Genomic DNA, 19,342 nt, shown 5'->3' with positions numbered 1-19,342 from the left:
CAAAAAAAAAAGTTACAGATAACCTTTCTACCTACAATAGGAATGTAAAATTAAATCAGTGCCAAATTTTCACTTGTACCCGAAAGTATATACGGAATCATCTTGGAATTGTTTTTTTGGAATTCTACTTTTTCCAAAACAAAAAAAGATTCGCGCAATTTTTGGTGAATTTCTCAAGTTTTTATTTCATTATTTTAGAAAAAAAAAATAAATCTGTTAGTAATACTTTATACAATAAATTAATGAATAATAAAATTATTAGTTATTTAATGTTAGGCTAGAGTAGATATTATATTTTTTAATAGCGCAATAAAGAAATAATCTCGAATTTCTTTATTATGTCGATTTTTTTTCTGGTATAAGTACAAAAAAAACAGTATTAGCTAGAACAAACACAAGTAGAAGACATTTTTTTTTTCTAAAAATTAAATTAATCAAAACATTGTGAAAATACAACGACCATGCGTGTTTGAAGCGTTTTGAATGAATATTTTTAGGTTATGTGAATTTTTCAAATGAAAAAAAAAGAATGAATATTCTCATATTGGAACATGTTAATTTAGATAACCCTATTTTTGAGAGTCTTGAGGTAATTGTAATGTTTCTGTTTTTGAAAAATATTTTTCTTTTTTTTTTTTTTTTTTTTTTAAATGTTGTATAATCTTTTTTTTTCGCAGATTCATTATCAACAAGCTGATCAGACCAATAAGATGAATAATAAAAATGAATTACCGGATAAAGGACCAAAATATAATTTAAAAGGAATACAAGCTCATCGATCGTGTAGTGAGTAACAATTTTATTTTCTTTTTTTTCCAAAATAAAAACCTTTTTTTAATTACTAAAATTGAAATTTTTCATTCCTGAAAATTTGTGAAATTTGCAACTAAGTTTTATATTTTAGAAAAAATACTTTTATTTATATATTTTTTCGCATTTAAAATTTATTTATTTATTTGAAAAAAAATTAAATTTAGAATTTTTTTTAGGGATTTTTGGTAAAATAAAAAATTTTCTAGAATGAAAATATTTAATTCATTGAATGCTAAATAATTTTTAAGTGGAGTAAATATTTTATGCTAAACGAAAAAGATTTTATTTTTTAAAAACAATATTTTTGTTTTACAGCACAAATTTTGCTTGACTCATCGTTAAGTTTTAAATCGACAAACACTGGGGATTTGCCATTATTGGCGATCAAAAAATTATTCGTTACAAATCTCTCAGTTACGGTAAAAATTTTTTTTTTTTTAATTTACTCTCTAATTAAACCTAATTTTCTTTATTTTCTATTTAATAATTTAAAATATAGACAAATATAAAAATTAAAAATGATTTAATTTCATTTTTTGCTTAAATAAATTGATTAATAATAATTAAATTAAATTGTAAATGAAGAATAAAAAAAACCAATTACAATTTTCAATTTTTCAACACAGGAAAAAATTTAATTCAAAGAAATAGAAAAATTGTAATACAAATACAAAGGAATAAAAATTTCCTAAAATTGAGGAATTTTATCAAAAAAAAAAAATTATTAAATTATTTTTTTTAAATTTTGTTTTTGCCGTTAAATTTTTTTCTCTAGATTTTTCATTTTAATTTTCATTAAAAAAAAATGTATTCTTTTTCTTTTCTTATAGGTCACTGTAGATGAATTAATAGAAATATTTAAAACTCACGGTGAGGTAAGCGAGTGTGTAATAAAAAAAAACAAAAAAAGTAACTATGCTTTTGTTACGTATACAAAAGTTAATTGTGCGATAAAGTAAGTTTATAAATTATTTTTATAATACAGCCTCTTCGCCCCTTAAAAGTAATAATTTTGAATTAGAATTTTTTTATTTAATTAAAAAAGAAAAATTATAAAAAAAATAAAAAAATAATAATTACTAAAAAAAATGTTATTAATTTTTAATTTTTTTAAAACATTTTTCTTAATTCATTGAAAAATTTAATAATAATAATAATTAGTATTATTAAATACTAATTATTATAGTAATTAATTAATTATTAATTAATATATTATATATTATTATTATATTATTATTATTATTATTATTATTATTATATTATATATTATTATTATTAATTAATTATTTAGTAATTATTTTTTTTTATTTTATAATAATTTTTCTTTTTTCTTTAATTAAATAAAAAAATTTTAATGTACTAATGTACAAAAAGGCTAGTCCCGTATATTATGTATTAAATAAAAATAAAATAAAAATTATTACGACCTTTTTGAGATGGAATTTTTTTTTTTACAGAGCATTAAAAAATGTACATGGTAAAAGTGTACATGGAAAAAATTTAACTGTAATACCAGCAGATCCTCGACATCAACCATATCCAAAAAAACCGCCAAATGATATTGACGAGCCAAAGATAACAAATCAAACAGATAATTCAAATTCAAGTGGCGAATTTTATCCCTTAGTTCATAAAATAAGTGACACTTGTTTAATGCACATTTTTCAATATCTCTCAATTGCCGATCGAATAAAAGTCGAAAGAGGTGAGTAAAAAAAATGAATTAATTTTGAAATATAAAAAAAATAATAAATAATAATAAACAAATAATAAAATAAATAAAATTTCTAAAAATGCTCTAAAATATATATTTTTTAAAAATTAATTTAGATTAAAATTTAATTCAATTAAAAGGAAACTAATAGATGAAAATTTCTCTTATAAATTTTATTATTTTGTTTTTTCAGGAAAAATTATTATTTAATGAAAAAAAAGCGATAATAATTTTATTTGAAATATTAAATTGAAAAAAAAGTTAATTAAAGTAAAAAATTCTTTTATTCTCTCTTCCTCTAGTTTGTCGACGTTGGCGTGATTTAAGTTTAGATTCATGGCGATCATTGAGAAGATTGGATGTAAATTCAGTTTCATGGGGCTGTAAAAGTGGTAAAATTGAAACCACTGATCTTTATCAAATTTTAAAACGTTGCGGACGTTATATAACGACAATAACATTTTTTGAAAAACATCGTATGATGCCATTACGTACATTATTTATTATTGGCAAATATTGTCCAAATTTAAAAATTGTCTATTTAGGAACATTAGAAGTGACACCACGTGAAATTGATTATCTTTTATCGCAATCGCCAAATATTGAATTTCTTGAATTTGATTCATTTCATTTTCGTGATCGTGATTTTCAACGTATTTTTGAAAAAAGTGATAAATTAACATTTATTAATTTTGATGAGACCAAAGTTGATGGCAGTTGTTTTACACATTTACCGGAGGATGTTGAAACATTTGCATTTTGTGAGCCAAAAAAGAGAACGGAATTCTATGCTTTTGAATTTGTAAGTTTTTTTGCTTTTTCTATAAAAAAATTTTAATTGTTTCCAAAAATTGGTAGTAAATTATTTGGAAAACGTTTTTTTTCAAAATTAAGAATAAAAATTTCCATTTGTAATTAATGGGTAAAAAAAATTAATTTTTCCAGGTTGTACAAAAATTGAAGAAACTTGAAAATTTGTATTTGAATTTTTCAAGTAATTCCGAAGGAAATGAAGATAGTGATGATTATTTTGATGAATATTTGGATGAAAATGATGATTTTCAGGACGATGATGACGACGACGATGATAATCATGATGACGATTATTTATTTCAGGATCTTGATGATGATTACGACAACAATGATGATATTCAAGATGATGTTTACGACAACAATGACGATGATTTAAATGATGATTTTCAGGACGATGTTTACGAGGACGATGATTTAAATGATGATAATGATGATTATCAGGATTTAAACGATGGATGTTACAGTACGGATGATGCGGAAGATTTAGATATATTCGAAGACGAAGATGAGGGGGGAAATTCAAATTCAGAAACATCGGATAATCGTTTATTAACATTTAAAACGCCCGACGAACAAATATTAAATTCCCCAATGTCTAATGAGGAAAATTCACCAGACAAAGATGAAGACGAAGAAGATTATGAGGATTATAATGATGTAAGTTCAACAATTACTGATATTATCGAGCAAAAGGAAATTAATTCCGATGAAACGGAAATTGATAATTTACAAAATTCCACTAAAAATGAAACAAATGATGATAATCAAATAAACGCAGCGAAATTATTCGAAGATCAAAGTTCAACTTCAAAAACATCTGAGAGTCAATCATTAAAAACGTCCGAAGAGCAAAGTTCAATTTCAAAAATATCGGAAAATCAAACTAAAAGCACGTCTGAAGTTTCAATTTCCAAATCATTGGAAAATCAAGCATCAACGTCAAAATCAGATAATGAAAATTCAACATTTAATAATGAAGCATCAACATCAAAGGAATGTGAAAAGGAAAGTAAAGAAAAAGAAAACGAAAAGAAAGAAAACTATAAGATTGATGATGATGATTATTTTGATTATGGCATTGATTTCGATGTTGACGATGATTATGATGATTATGATTATTACGATGGTTATGATGATTACGATAATTATGATGATTACGATGATTACGATGATTATGGTGATCACGATGATTTCGATGGTTTTGATGTTGAGGATGATTTTATTTTTGAATCACATTTAGCTGAAACTATACGTAAAACATTGATGCACTGTAATAATAAATTAAAGATTCTTCAATTAAAAAGGTATTCTTTTTTTTGTATATAAATTTAAAAAAAATCATTTTCTTTAAACTAATTTCTTCAGAGGGGAAAAATTTCATTTAATAAATTTTCTTCAACGAGAAAAATTAAAAATAAAGTTTGTATTATAATTAAAAAAATTTATGTTTTCAAAGTGGAAATTTTGACTAAATTTAAATTTTTAAAAATTTGTGTGGAAAAATTATTCATTTTTCGAATAATGGATTATAATATTTTAGAAAATATAATTTGCATAAAAAATATTTTCTTTTCTTTTTTTACAGTTGCTCTTTTGCCGGATTATCATCCAATGATTTATTATCAAAAATCACAAATTTTACAAATTTGGAGAGACTCGATGTCAGTGACAATATTATTATTAATGATGAAATTCTCAGTGCCATTGGAGCAAATTGTCCAAAACTCAACGTTCTCATCATTAATAGTTCGTAATTTACAAATAATTATTTATAGAATTTACAAATATATTTTAATTTAATGAAAAATAAAAAAGAAAATTTGCTTTTCTTTTTAAGAGAAGGATGGACACAAATTTTTCAACTATTTTAAGAAATTATTATTATTAAATTATTTTATTAAATTAATTATATAATAATAAAATGCTTGGTCTGTCCTTCTGTCCTAATTTGAAGTTGGTCTTTTATGATTTCACGTGTTTTTTTGAATAGTAATCTTATGACTTGTCAAATTTGTGTCAAATTAAACTTGAAAATTTTAGAAATAATTAAATTTCAAAAGATATTGTTAATTTTCAAACAATAATAAAATTTTACAGAACTAAAAATAATTTATCAAACAATTTTTTGGAAAACATTTTTTAAATTTAATTGAATTTTCAAAAGATTTAAAATTGAGATTTTAGAAATTAATTGAACTTCAAGTGATTTTAATTAAAATTTTATATGATTTCACTAAAAAATTTATTAGAAATTACAGACAAAATACAATAATTTGATATAATCATTTTTAATTGAAAAATGGTTTCAGATAGTTGAATTTTCAAAGAATATTATAAAAATATTTAAAAATAATTGAATTCCCTTAGAGTTATAATTGAAATTATTAAATTTCAAAAAATTTTCGATGGAAAATTTTAGAAATAATTAAATTTTAAATGCTTTTAAATTCAAATCATTGAAAATTCAATTAATTTTGAATTCAAATTTTTTAAAATAATTAAATTTTCTTTAATTTTGATTTGAAATTTCGGAAAATAATTAAATTTCAATTAAAATTTTGGATAATAATTCATTTTTATTTATTTAACAAACATATACGGGCAACAGCCCTTGAGATACATTTTAGTTGATTTTTTATTGAAAATTTTGATAATTAATTTTGAATTGAAATTTTAGAAAATAATTAAATTTTATTTTATTTTAAATTTAGAAAATAATTGAATTTTAGTTGATTTTGAATTGAAAATTTTGAAAATAATTGAATTTTCTTTGATTTTGAATTGAAATTTTGGGAAATAATTGAATTTTAATTGAAATTTTGAATAATAATTTAATTTAAGTTCATTTTTTATTGAAAATTTGGATAATTAATTTTTGAATAGAAATTTTAGAAAATAATTGAAGAATTTTATTTCATTTTAAATTGAAAACTAGGAAAATAATTAAATTTTAAATGCTTTTAAATTCAAATTATTGAAAATTCAATTAATTTTGAATTCAAATTTTTTAAAATAATTAAATTTTCTTTAATTTTGATTTGAAATTTCGGAAAATAATTAAATTTCAATTAAAATTTTGGATAATAATTCATTATTATTTATTTATTTATTTATTTATTTAACAAACATATACGGGCAACAGCCCTTGAGATACATTTTAGTTGATTTTTTATTGAAAATTTTGATAATTAATTTTGAATTGAAATTTTAGAAAATAATTAAATTTTATTTTATTTTAAATTTAGAAAATAATTGAATTTTAGTTGATTTTGAATTGAAAATTTTGAAAATAATTGAATTTTCTTTGATTTTGAATTGAAATTTTGGGAAATAATTGAATTTTAATTGAAATTTTGAATAATAATTTAATTTAAGTTCATTTTTTATTGAAAATTTGGATAATTAATTTTTGAATAGAAATTTTAGAAAATAATTGAAGAATTTTATTTCATTTTAAATTGAAAACTAGGAAAATAATTGAATTTTAAAAGATTTTGAATTAAAAATTTAGAAAGTAATTGAATTTTCTTTGATTTTGAATTAAAATTTTGGGAAATAATTGAATTTTAGTTGATTTTGGAATTGAAATTTTGGAAAATAATTGAATTTTTGTTAATTTTCAATAGAAAAATTTGGAAAATATTTGAATTTTAGTTGATTTTAAATTAAAATTTCGGATAATAATTGAATTTTATGTGATTTTAAATTGAAAATTTGGAAAATAATTGAATTTTAGTTGATTTTGAATTAAAAATTTGAAAAATAATTGAATTGTCTTGGATTTTGAATTGAAATTTTGGAAAATAATTAAATTTCAATTACAATTTTAAATAATAATTCAATTTTAGTTGATTTTTGATAATTAATTTTGAAATGAAATTTTAGAAAATAATTTTATTTTATTTGAACTTAAATTGAAAATTTGGAAAATAAGTTAATTTCAGTTGATTTTGAATGGAAATTTTGGATAATAATTGAATTTCATTTGATTTTAAATTGAAAATTTGGAAAATAATTGAATTTTAAAAAACTTTGAATTTAGAATTTAATAATTTAATAATTAATAATCTGAGGCCTATAAACATATAATTTTTATTTTTATCATTTAATATGGAATAATATTCTAATAAATTTAAGTAATTATTGATAATATTAATTTTTAATTTCTCTATAACAAATAATTAAATACTCAATTTGGCGCGCGTTTAATATTGCTGGTATTAAATAATTTAATATTAAAATTAATATTAAATTATTTTTCAAAATTCAAGAAAATTTTTAATAATTTTTTTAATTCAACAAATTTATAAACTCTAATTTTCAAACAAGAAATTTTAAATAGTCTCTCAAAAAAACTTGGAAAAAAAATAAGACTGCATATTTTTTTTAAGAAAAAAATTTGGTCTTGAAAGGATTAAATTAAAAATTTATAAAACTTAAATTCCTTTTTTTTAATTATTTATAATTTTTTTTTGTTAATTGATTTTAAAATTTAATTAATAATGAATTTAGTAATAATTTAATTTTTTGTGAAATTTTTCAAAATTAAATTCAATAAATAAAATTATAAAATAAAATTAATAAATTTTCAGATTGTGGTGAAATAACGGACGTTGGTATTGGAGGAATTGCATTATTACCAGATTTAAAACATCTTTCAATGTGTGACAATAAATCTGTAACTGGTCGACAATTATCAACATTATGCACATTAAGAACATTATATTGTGCACGTTGTGTATCACTTGTTGAAGATGGTTTAGATACATTAATTCTCAATTGTCATGAACTTGAACAATTGGATATTCAATATTGTAAATTAATAACAAATTCAATTATTGATATTGTTTCAATTTCATTGGAAAATCGTGTCAATAATAATGTGAAATTGAAAATTTTTGCACGTGGCACATCAATTGATGTGAAAAATGTGAAAATTGAAAATTTACAATTAATTGAAATATTCATGGAAGCACGACAGGATTATTTAGATTCATTTATCGATGGTAAACGTGGAACGGAAAAAACTGCATCAAACGATAGACTGAAATTAAGAGATTTTCGTGGAATAATATTCGAAAGTAGTACAATTGAGGAAAAAAAAGAAGACTGAAACATGGTGAAATTGATAAGATTTAGATTATTATCACCGAGTATTTTCTAAAAAAGAAAAAAAAAAGACTATTATTTCTTACAGTTACAAAAGACGTTAGTTTATTTTTTCTGTCAGTTTTTTGTCTTAAATAAGACGTGAACTACATAAAAAAAAAAGATTTATCAAAAAATAATCTTATCAGTGAATTAGAAAAAAAAATTTACTGTAAAAATTGTTATACATGTTTCGATGTCAATGAATGTTTAAAAAAAAATTTTTTAATCCAAATAGAAAATATTTGGAAATTCCTTTAAAAAGAAAAAGAAAAACAATTTTTCTTGTTAATTTCATACTTTTGTTTCTTTTTTCATTTACTTAGAATTTTTTTTTTTTTTTTTTGTAATTTATTGTTTTTCTTTCCATTTTTTTTTTTTTTTTTAATTTAATTTTTCCTTTACTATAATTTTATTTTAGTATCATTTTTGTGATTTTCTTTAAAAACTATATAAGTGATCCAATATAAAAGATTTTCTTGTGATAGAAGACTGTTGATTATAATATTAACTAAAAAGTAAAAAAAAAAAATAATCATAATAAATCTCAGCGATATAAATAAACATATTTTTAGTTCCATTTAAGAAACTTTTCTATATCTTTAAGATATTAATATATATATATATATATTATATATTATATATTCTTTACGTTGTAAATAATGTAAGATTTTATAATTGCGTTTATTATTAACAGCAAAAAAAAAAAAAAAAAAACTTGTAAAGAAATTTTCCGAGTTTGGTATTTTTCTAAAATAAATTAAATTAAAAAAATAGTTGTGAATATTTATTGGTTATTATATTTATTTATTTATTTATTCGAACAATTAATTAATTATTCGAATAACAAATGTTTGGAAATTATACACTGAATAAAAAAAATTAACATAGGTAATTAAATTATTAATTCAATTTTTATTTAAATGGAAAAAATTAATTATTAATATTAAAAATTATTTTTATTATTATTATTATTTATTAATTATTTGTAATATAAATTTTAATAATTTTAATATTTTATTAAAAATATAAAAAATTGTTTTTATATAATTTTTTAATTCAATTTTTAAAATTTAAAAATTCGCGGCCGGATGTAATGACAACAGAAGTGACATCTATTGGTTAAAATTCCAGCGTTTCGGTTTTTCGTTCCGCCGTTCCAATTAATTTTTGTTTACTTTGGCCTTCAACGCTTTTCCACGCTTTGTTTGTTAGTTTTTTGTTTTTTGCATTGTTTATTTTATATACAAAGATTGCTAAAAATGGACAAACAAGAAGATTTGGTGAGTACAAAACAAATAAATATTCCTAATAATTTGAGCTCGGGGTAATATTCTATATATTTTATTAATTCCGACCGGCATAATGTTCACATAACCTTAAAGCTGAACTGTCAAAATTTGAATTTAAGAAGGAAAAAAAGAATTTAATTTAAATGATTTTATTATAAATTACCAAAACGAATCAAGAACAAAAAAATATTAAAATGCAAATTTATACAATTAAAATATAGGTTATGTTTCGTTTTTGCCGAAAATTAATCGTAAATTGCAAATTTTTTTTTCTTATTAAACTTCTCAGTTTTCGACCTTTATTTATACAATTACAATCGAAAGTAATTTTTTGTTTCGACTTTATTATTTTTATTACTATTATTATTATTATTATAATTATTATTTTTATAATTATTATTTTTATAATTATTATTTATATAATTATTATTTTTATAATTTTATTATTATTGTTGCGAAAAATTTTATGAATAAATTTGGTTAAAATTTAAAAATTTTCAAAACACTAAATATATTTTATAAAAATGTAAAAAAAAGGACTTATTCAAAACTATAAAAATATTTTTCATTGTTTTTGTTTTTTTTTTTTTTTTATTTTTTTTTGTACAAGAAAAAAAATCTATTTACAGGAAATAAACAAAGAATGTACAATGGAAATCTATGGAAAAGATGAAATTTTATTTGCCATTGAAGAGAAAAATTTGGAAAAATTAAAGAAAATATTCGCCTATTTTGAAAATAATAAACAAAATTTAATTAGTATTATTCAATGTAAACATGAATTTAATTATTATGATAATTGTATTCTTCTCATGGCATTGAAAACAAATAATGAAAATATTCTCGATTTATTTCTAAATAAAAAATTGTGCGATAATGATAAAAATATTCAAGATTTTCTCATACACAAAACAATTGAATTAAATAATATAAAAATGTTAAATAAATTGATTGAACGTGGATTTCTTGATTATAAAATATGTAATTGTAAACATCAATTATCGCCACTGTTGGAATTAATTTCAATGAAACGTTTAAATTGGATTAAACGATTTTACGAAGCTGGAGTTTCATTTCAAGAGAAAACAAACGAAAATCTACCATTATTACATTTTGCCCTAAAACAAAGGGATATTGATAAAGAATTTATTAAACGTTTAATATCATATGGCGCTGAATTATCGATAAAAGATTCAAATACTGATATGACACCACTTCATTATTTAATAAGTAATAATGTTTTAATATCAAATCGACAGAAAGTGAAATTTATTAAAATATTATTAAAATTTGGTGCAAATCCAAATTGTTGGTCAGAGTTAAAAAAAGAATTTATTCTCTATACTGCACTTGAAATGAATAATCATTATGCAATAAAACTTTTATTAATGTACGGCGCAAATGTTAATTGTATTGAAATAATAAGTCAAAATGTTATTGATGAGGTGAAAAATAATTATTCACTAAATTCATCATCATTAATGTGTAATTTATATTTTTTACAATTAGAAAGTAAAAATTTATTAGATAATAATGAAAATATTGATGAAAGACTAGTAAAATTATTAGAAATTCTACAAGTTAATAAAATGTTGACGGAAATTTTAAAATGTCGAAAAATTTATAATATTGATCCATGGACAATTTTAACGGCTAATGAAAATAAATTGACAAATTTAATGAAAAATTCTGAGATATGGACAATATTAATTCTTCATATGCCATTATTTGCAAGATGGTATTCGATATTTAAATTTTTAGTGAAAAAAGGCAAGGAGAGAGAAATTTTATTAAATAAATGTCGTATACCATTTGTATGTGCATTAAAGGGAAAATTAAATTTTTATATTGTTAGTGAAATATTAAATTATTTGGGAAGAACTGATTTACGTTGTTTATATACAGCATGTTGTCCCAATAGTTGTATGGAGAGATTAGTACCAAAATTATATAGATTAGTCTATAGTAATAGTCAAATTCATAATGATATTCGTAAAATATGCTTACCAAATATTTTAGATGTACTTTAATTGAAATTTTTTATTTGCGCTAGGATTTATTTTAAAAATTTTTGACACAATTTTTTTTCAATTTTCGATACAAAAATTTGACGTGTAAATAAATATTTATGCCAATTAATGTTTTTTTTTTTTTTTCAATCAAAAATCCCTGGAATATGAAAAATAAGTGGGGAAAAAAATTTTTTAAATTAATATAATTAAATTCGTTTCTTAAAACTAGAATAAAAAAAAAATCGTATTATTTTAAAAAATATTTTACTATTTTAAAAGCAGAACTCGGTAAACAATTTTTTTTTCTTACAACAATTTACATTCTGTTGTTTGTTATTTAATTCATTTTTTTTCAAGTATATAAAATATGTTTATGTACAATTATTTTTTTACTGAATCCCATGATTGGTGCATCCAATCATTTTCCCAATGTTGACCTTTCACTTTCGATAAATATCTGAAATAATTATTTTTATATTTTTAATATTTTTTCGCGAATATGTGTTTCTATTAAACTCAAAAATATAAACATCAGATTTTAATATATTTTGTAACAAACAAAAAAAAAAAAAAAAAAACAAACTGCTATTAGTATATATAGAAAGGAAAGAAAAACACGAAAAAAAATTTTTGGCGCATGATTATCCCATAAAATTCATTGATAGTGAAAAATTTCATTTGAAAGAATTTTATCATTCTTTTATATTTATTTTCATTTTCGAATTAGAATTTGAGAGAATTTCAATTTTTTTAAACGAATTTTTATTTAACCGAATTTTTAAGTAACTATTTTTTAATAATTCGTATAATAATAAAAATAATTTTTGTAAATTCAAAAATTTCCAATTCACTGAATTCTTATTTGTCTGAATTTTTAGGTAACAATTTTCAATAATATATATTAAATTAATAATTCGTAAAATAATAATTTTTATAAATTTAAAAATTTTCAATTCGTAAAATATTTATTTGACTGAATTTTCATTTAAATGATTTTTTTTAATAATTTATAATAATTATAATAATTTTTTAATAATACAATAATTTTTTAAATTCGAAAATTTTCAATTCAACGAATCTTTATTTGTGTGAATTTTCAATTTAATCGAATAATTGAAAATGTCCGAACAATAAATGTAATTTAAAAAAAATATTACGTTGGAAAATTTAAAAATTTACAAATCAGAAATTATCAAAAAAATTTGATCTTGAATTCTATAAAATTTTGCGCTAAAAAAAAGTTTTAAATCTTTTTTTTATTTACAATAAAAAAAATAAATAAATAAAAAGTTCTGACAAAAATAAGAATTCGTTGAATATTAATAAAAAAAGAAAAAAATTCGTGCAAATGAAAAGTTCGGACAAAAATTAAAATTCCTTGAATTGGAAATTGTAAAATTAAAAAATTCGAATCAGTGAATTAATTTAGAAAATTCTGTATTAAATATTCTAATTAGCAAAAAATGAAAATTCGGAAAATTCATCTAAAAGAAAAATCTAACCAACTTATTTTTTTTGAGAGAGATAATATCATGTGCACTAAATTTTGATTCAATTATATTGAAATTTATTTTTCTTATTAATAAATTTTACCGATAAAAAATTCATTTATTTAAAAATCTATATTTTCAAAAGTGATTTTGAATCAAAAAAAAGATTGTTTTTTCGATTTAATCATAAATTTAAATAAAAATATTTTAATAATTTAATTTTTTTATATTGAATTTAATAAGAAAAATTTTAATTAATTGAATCAATTTTTTTTTTGCTCGCAGTTACTTTAGAAACTCACCGTAATTATGATACGTTTTTGAACAGCATTTTGAGATTTATACATTCACAAAGAGAGAAATATTGTCGCGTATGTCAACAGTCAAACGAGGCATTTTAAAAGTCTCTGATAACGGGAACTATCAAGAAATATATATATACGAAATTGTCAATTTTTTTTTCTTTTTGAATTAAAAAAAAAACTGTAAGCTAAAATCAATGATAAAATATTTGTCACTGATATTTATGCAAATATATATGAAAGATAAAATTTTTTAAAAATGAATTTTAATGTATTTTTAAAAAAATAAATAATTTGATGAGAGCGGTGGAATTTTGTCATTGTCCTTTTTTGATTTTGTTAGATTGGAAAATAAAATTTTTATGAAACTAGTATTGAGCGATGTATAAGCTATAAAAATTAATTTGTTATAAAAATTAATTGAATTATTAATTTCACAAAATTAATAAGAATTTTATATTAGAATTAATTTTCAGATGAATTATTTCTATTTTTTCTATGTAAAAAAAAAAAAAAAAAATGACTATTTGGTCATTCGAGCAAATAATAATTCTTTCAAATTCAAATTCGATGAAAAAATAAAAAATTCGTTTAAGTTTAGGCTAATTATTAATTAATAATATTTAAATTATTTTTTATTATTATTATTTAATAATAATTTTGTAATGAAGAAATTCGATTTCATAGAATTTCTATTAAATAATAATTCGAAAAAATGGAAAATTCGACTAAAATTAAATTAGAGATATTAAAATTTTATCAAATGAAAATTCTAAAAAAATTAATTTTAGAGCTTATTCACGTGTCTCATAGTTTTAGATTAGTTTAGGTGCATTTTTTTTAGTGATTAGTTAGTGCTATTTTTTAGTGACTAAAGTTGGTGCCATTTTTTTTAGTGACTATTTGGTGCTTTATGTGTCTGAACGTTCACATAAACGAAAAATTTATTTACTAGATTTTTAACTTCAAAATTTTGTTACAAAAATTTTTGTATCCAAAAAGTAAATTATTAATTTATTAAATATTTAATGTAAATGTAAATTTAATTTAATTTAATGTAATTTTTTAATTTTTCATTGCAATAGTAATTTTGAAAAAATGATTTCGTCCATTTGAACGTTCAGAATTTTAGGCTATTGTGCTTTCGAAAAAATTGTCTAGCATTTTTAAACACAGCGATAGATTTTTTTTTTTTTTTTTAATACTACTCACTTTTCTTGAATTTCTTTTAGTAAAATTTTTTCTTGCTCTGAAATGCCATTTCTCACGACATCCAAATTAGCATTTAGTTCAGTTAAATTTTTCATTCCAACCAAATTACTGCTAACATCTTCACACTCCATTGAGCCCCAAACTGACAATCTAGCCAATTCAATATCATGATCCTAAAAATGGAATTTTTTTTTCCAAATTAATTTTGATTTGTCAAAGTCAATGACGAAAAATAAATAAATAAATAAAATTAAACCTTGCAACAACGAGCTGCTTCTCTACATTGTTGTTTAATATCATTTGATGCTGGATGCCATTCTGGTGGTCCTTTATTAGTTAAAATACCCATGCAAGTTAGAGCCGCATTAATAATTCCAATATTGTGTTTCTAGTTTTCAAAAAAAAAAAATCCTTAAAAATTTTATTTTTTCCTCTTTTTAGAAATTTATTAATTTATACAACCCAGAGAAATATTTTATTGAAGGCAAAATTTATCTAAAGCAAATAAAAATATATTTTATCTCAGATAATAACTTTTTGTTTTGAATTTAAAAAAAAAAAAAAAAAAAAAAATTTATTTAGGGCAATTAAAATTTTTATTCACTCAAAATTTATTTTTGAAACAAAAAACATATTTATTTATCTCTGAGACAAATAATTTTAATTATTATAATTTTAATAATTATAATTTTAATTATTATAATTTTGATAATTATAATTTTAATTATTATAATTTTACTCTGGGTGTATAAATTAAAAATAAATTTTCACCTTAAAAAATGGAATATATTGCAATAAATTATCATCCATGAGTGTAAATCTGGCAAAACTTAAAACTGTCGATATATTTATGTTGCTTCGTTCGATGCATTCTTTGAGTATTGATACTGGATAACCAGTGATACCAATAAATTTCGCTTTTCCTTCAATTACTTGTCTCGATAATTCTGGCAATGTTTGACTAACAACTATATCCAACGATGGTGCAAATTCAATATCGTGCACCTATTTCAAACATTTTGATAAATAATATATTAATTAATTTAATTATATTATTTAAAAAAAAATTATTTATTATTTTTATCGCAAAGGAATTTTTTTAGAGAAAAAAATAAACAAACAAAAATACATATTTTAAATTTTACATAAAGAAGCAAAAAAAAATAATTATAGATTCTATTGAATGAGAGTTCTACTAAATTAAGTTTTTTACAAAAAAAAATTGAGTAAAGAGAAATTTGTACAAATAAAAAATTCCAGATAAAAATAAAAATTCGATGAATTGAAAATTGTAAAATTTAAAAATTCCGAATCACTAACAATAATTATTAAATGAAAATTCTAAATTCAAATTCGGAATTTTTTTTAAATAAAAAGTAGGGTAAAGAGAAATTGTGTAAAAAAAATTCGGTAAAAAAAATTTTTGGTTTAGTAAAAATTCGTTTAAAGAAAAAATTCAATCAACTTCTAATTCGAAAAATGAAAATTCGACTATATAATAATTATATCTAATAAAATTCTTTGTTTATACAAAAAAAAGCAAAAATTCGAATCACTAACAATAATTATTAAATGAAAATTCTAAATTCAAATTCGAAATTTTTTTAAAATAAAAAGTAGAGTAAAGAGAAATTTTGTAAACTAAAAATTGTGTAAAAAAAATTCGGTAAAAAAAATTTTTAGTTTAGTAAAAATTTGTTTTAAAAAAAAATTCAATCAATTGCTAATTCGAAAAATGAAAATTCGTCTAAATAATAATTATATCTAATAAAATTCTTTTTTTATACAAAAAAAAAGCAAAATCAGATATTATAAATATTTTTTTCATTGTAAATAAATAAATATTTACCTGAATTACATCAACGTAATCCAAACACAATAATTCCAAACTCTTATGAAAACTTTGCCTTGTTTTTTCAATTGTATAATCAAACATACGATCCTGATCTAATTCATACCTTCCAACTTTTGTTGCAATATAATAAGCCTGACGTGGAATTCCTTTCAGGGCCTTTTTTTACACAAAAAAAAAAATTAAACAGTGTTCAAAAATTTAAGGAAATATTTTTCTAAAAAAAAAAAAGAAAATATATTTTGATATTATTTACACCTTGCCAAATAAAGTTTCTGATCGTCCCTGTCCATACCATGGAGCAGTGTCCAAATAATTAATTCCTTGTTTTATTGCAGTTCTCACGAGTTCTATAACCTCCTCCTCATTACACTCACTAAAAACAATATTATTTTATTATTATTATAATAATAAATAATAATAAAATTTATTATTTATTTTTTATAATAAAATTTATTATTTATTTTTATAATAAAATTTATTATTTATTTTTTATAATAATATTTATTGTAAATATAATAATTTTATATTTAATATTTATTATTTCTTAATTTTATTTATCGGAAAAAAATTATTTGAATCAAATAAATTTTTTTCCCATAAAAAGAAAATTCGATAAAATTTGATAATTTTCGAAAACTGAAAATTCATCCTAATAATATCATATGTTCTATGATTATTTCTTTTTTTGCTTCGAAAATTTTGCTTCAATTAATTTTCCTATTTAATTCGAATTAATATATAATTTGCTTGATATTTTTGAAAAAATACCCATAGAGATTACTAAATGTTCCGCCTCCAAGAGAAAGTTTACTTATTTTAAGACCAGTTTTTCCCAATGTTCTATATTCCATTGCTTCAACAGCTTCACGATCATGGAATCCCTCAACGTATGTTGCTGGTAGAGATATCCTATACAAATAAATATTTTTTTTTTTGAGCTTCTAAAATTTAAGACAAAAAAAAGAAGAATTTTACCAAAAAAAAAAAATTATTTTATTTCATGACAAATAAAAATTAAAATTAAAAAAATATATATATAAAAATTCTATTTTACTAAATTTTGTGTTTTTTTTTAATTATAAAATTGAAAATTTTGCCAGTACCTAATTAATATTTCTTATATTGAAATCAAAGAATTATATTAAATTATTTTTATTATCATTAAAAAAAAATATTTATTTTATATAATCATTATTCAATATTTTTTTCTCAATAAAATTATTAACTTTATTGATTCCTATATTCTTTTTTACTTTTTTTTTTTATTATATTATATATGAAAAAAATACAATGATAATGATAAACAATACTTAGAAAGATAAAATAATTTTTTTTTCAGTAAATAATAAAATGTAATTTTACTACTAAATAGATTTATAAATAAATAAATAAAATAAAAAAAAAATTTATTTTTATATATCAAGCTGATTATTTATATAAAATTGTTAATGAAAAAAATTTTTATATTAATATTCAATAATTATGAGTATTTATAATTATTCACTTTGAAAAATCATTCTTATCTTTCTACGTGTGCAACATATTTTTTTCATTTTGTACATATACTAATTAAAAATTATTTTTATCTTTCAAAGTGCGATTTATGATTGTATATTTTTTTTCCACTTATTTCAATTAATAATAATTAACGTTATTATCAATTATTATATTTTTATATTTCTAATATTATTATATAGAATTAATATTTATTACACTTAATTTTTTTTTTATTTTTTTTAAACTTTATTCTAATCGTAAGAATTATTTTTTTAATAAATTATATAAAAATATTTTTTTTAATAATTGTTAATGTAATAATGATAATAAAAAAAAAATAATAATAATAATTATTATTATTATAAATAAATATAAATAAATATTTAAATAATAAAAAATAAAAAAAATAATAAAATAAATAAATAAATAATATATAAATATAAATATTATAAAAATAAAATAATAATAATAATAATTATTATTATTATTATTATTATTATTATTATTTCCTATTATAAAAATAATTATTATAATAATAGCACAATAATAATAATAAATAAAATAATAAAAATAATAATATAATCAAAAAATAAAATAAATAAAAATTATGTATACTTTATACTAATGATTACAAAAATATTATTAAAATAATATATATATTTAATTACGATAAACAAATTTCACTAACAATTTATTTTTATATATTGCACTTTATAATTTTGTTGGTATTTATTTATAATTAAAGAAAAAATTTTAAATCTTACATTTTGTTCTCACTGAAATTGAATTTCCAATCACACACAATAAATCTTCAAGAGATTAAAAAAAAAAACACACAAATATATCAAAACTTTTGCAATTTCGATGTGATTTTGTTTATATTTGTTGATTTTTTATTGCGTCTTAAAAAAAGAAGGCTTCTTGATTGTTGTATTGTCAATGAGTGTTTCGATGAAACTGATTCTATATACAGTAAAGACGTTGTCACATATATATTTTCTTTTTGATAAGAAACATAAAAGATTGTATATTATACTGGTTGAATTGGTTCTTTGGATAAAATAACAAAAAAAAAAATTCTCCATCTGATGCATTAACTTCTTTACTACTTTTAAGTTTTTTTCTCTCCTTTTTTATTTTAAAGTAATCTACAAATGATAATATTTGCCTCATTTGATAACTAACCGTTAACTG

The 19,342-nt window shown here is 19.5% G+C and overlaps 4 protein-coding genes across 9 annotated transcripts in view; 3 read left to right on the top strand and 1 right to left on the bottom strand.

Annotated features, from left to right (window-relative positions):
- LOC127281135 (uncharacterized) overlaps positions 1-19,254 on the bottom strand; it is a 207,356-nt gene extending 188,102 nt beyond the window's left edge. For 3 of the 5 annotated variants that reach the window (XM_051304665.1, XM_051304664.1, XM_051304663.1), the window contains exons 1-8: positions 18,913-19,254; positions 17,420-17,560; positions 16,907-17,024; positions 16,646-16,807; positions 15,568-15,801; positions 15,053-15,184; positions 14,797-14,969; positions 12,139-12,249 (exon numbers count right to left, since the gene is read on the bottom strand). In XM_051304665.1, coding sequence (XP_051160622.1) covers positions 12,174-12,249; positions 14,797-14,969; positions 15,053-15,184; positions 15,568-15,801; positions 16,646-16,807; positions 16,907-17,024; positions 17,420-17,560; positions 18,913-18,914 — 1,038 coding nt within the window. In that variant the 5' untranslated portion in view covers positions 18,915-19,254 and the 3' untranslated portion in view covers positions 12,139-12,173. Of the gene's footprint in view, positions 1-12,039; positions 12,250-13,584; positions 13,703-14,796; positions 14,970-15,052; positions 15,185-15,567; positions 15,802-16,645; positions 16,808-16,906; positions 17,025-17,419; positions 17,561-18,912 lie in introns of those variants that run through there. The other 2 variants (XR_007842931.1, XM_051304662.1) reach the window with 2 other exon arrangements.
- Positions 1-19,342, top strand: part of LOC127281139 (thymidylate synthase) — a 191,096-nt gene that overhangs the window by 10,109 nt on the left and 161,645 nt on the right. The gene's annotated exons all lie outside the window — the stretch shown is intronic.
- On the top strand, positions 79-8,811 carry LOC127281109 (uncharacterized). Of its 2 annotated transcripts, XM_051304621.1 has the most exons (10): positions 79-164; positions 498-589; positions 678-786; positions 1,129-1,232; positions 1,644-1,768; positions 2,271-2,518; positions 2,830-3,329; positions 3,473-4,644; positions 4,926-5,086; positions 7,933-8,811. In XM_051304621.1, exons 2-10 carry the CDS (start codon positions 530-532, stop codon positions 8,451-8,453), a joined length of 3,000 nt encoding a protein of 999 aa, XP_051160578.1. In that variant the 5' UTR covers positions 79-164; positions 498-529; the 3' UTR covers positions 8,454-8,811. The 2 variants fall into 2 exon arrangements, with proteins under 2 accessions (XP_051160578.1, XP_051160577.1); XM_051304620.1 differs by lacking the exon at positions 79-164 and having other exon boundaries at positions 185-589.
- On the top strand, positions 9,648-11,919 carry LOC127281129 (uncharacterized). The gene is made up of 2 exons (XM_051304656.1): positions 9,648-9,771; positions 10,410-11,919. The coding sequence occupies exons 1-2, from the start codon at positions 9,751-9,753 to the stop codon at positions 11,808-11,810; spliced, it is 1,422 nt and encodes a 473-aa protein (XP_051160613.1). The 5' UTR covers positions 9,648-9,750; the 3' UTR covers positions 11,811-11,919.

This window comes from Leptopilina boulardi, unplaced genomic scaffold (genome assembly GCF_019393585.1).
Source record: "Leptopilina boulardi isolate dan_hultmark-lab unplaced genomic scaffold, ZJU_Lbou_2.1 LbouV2_266, whole genome shotgun sequence".
Taxonomy (NCBI): Eukaryota; Metazoa; Arthropoda; class Insecta; order Hymenoptera; family Figitidae; genus Leptopilina; species Leptopilina boulardi.
Note: the sequence above shows the minus strand (reverse complement) of the source record. Positions and strands in the feature narration are given on the sequence as shown.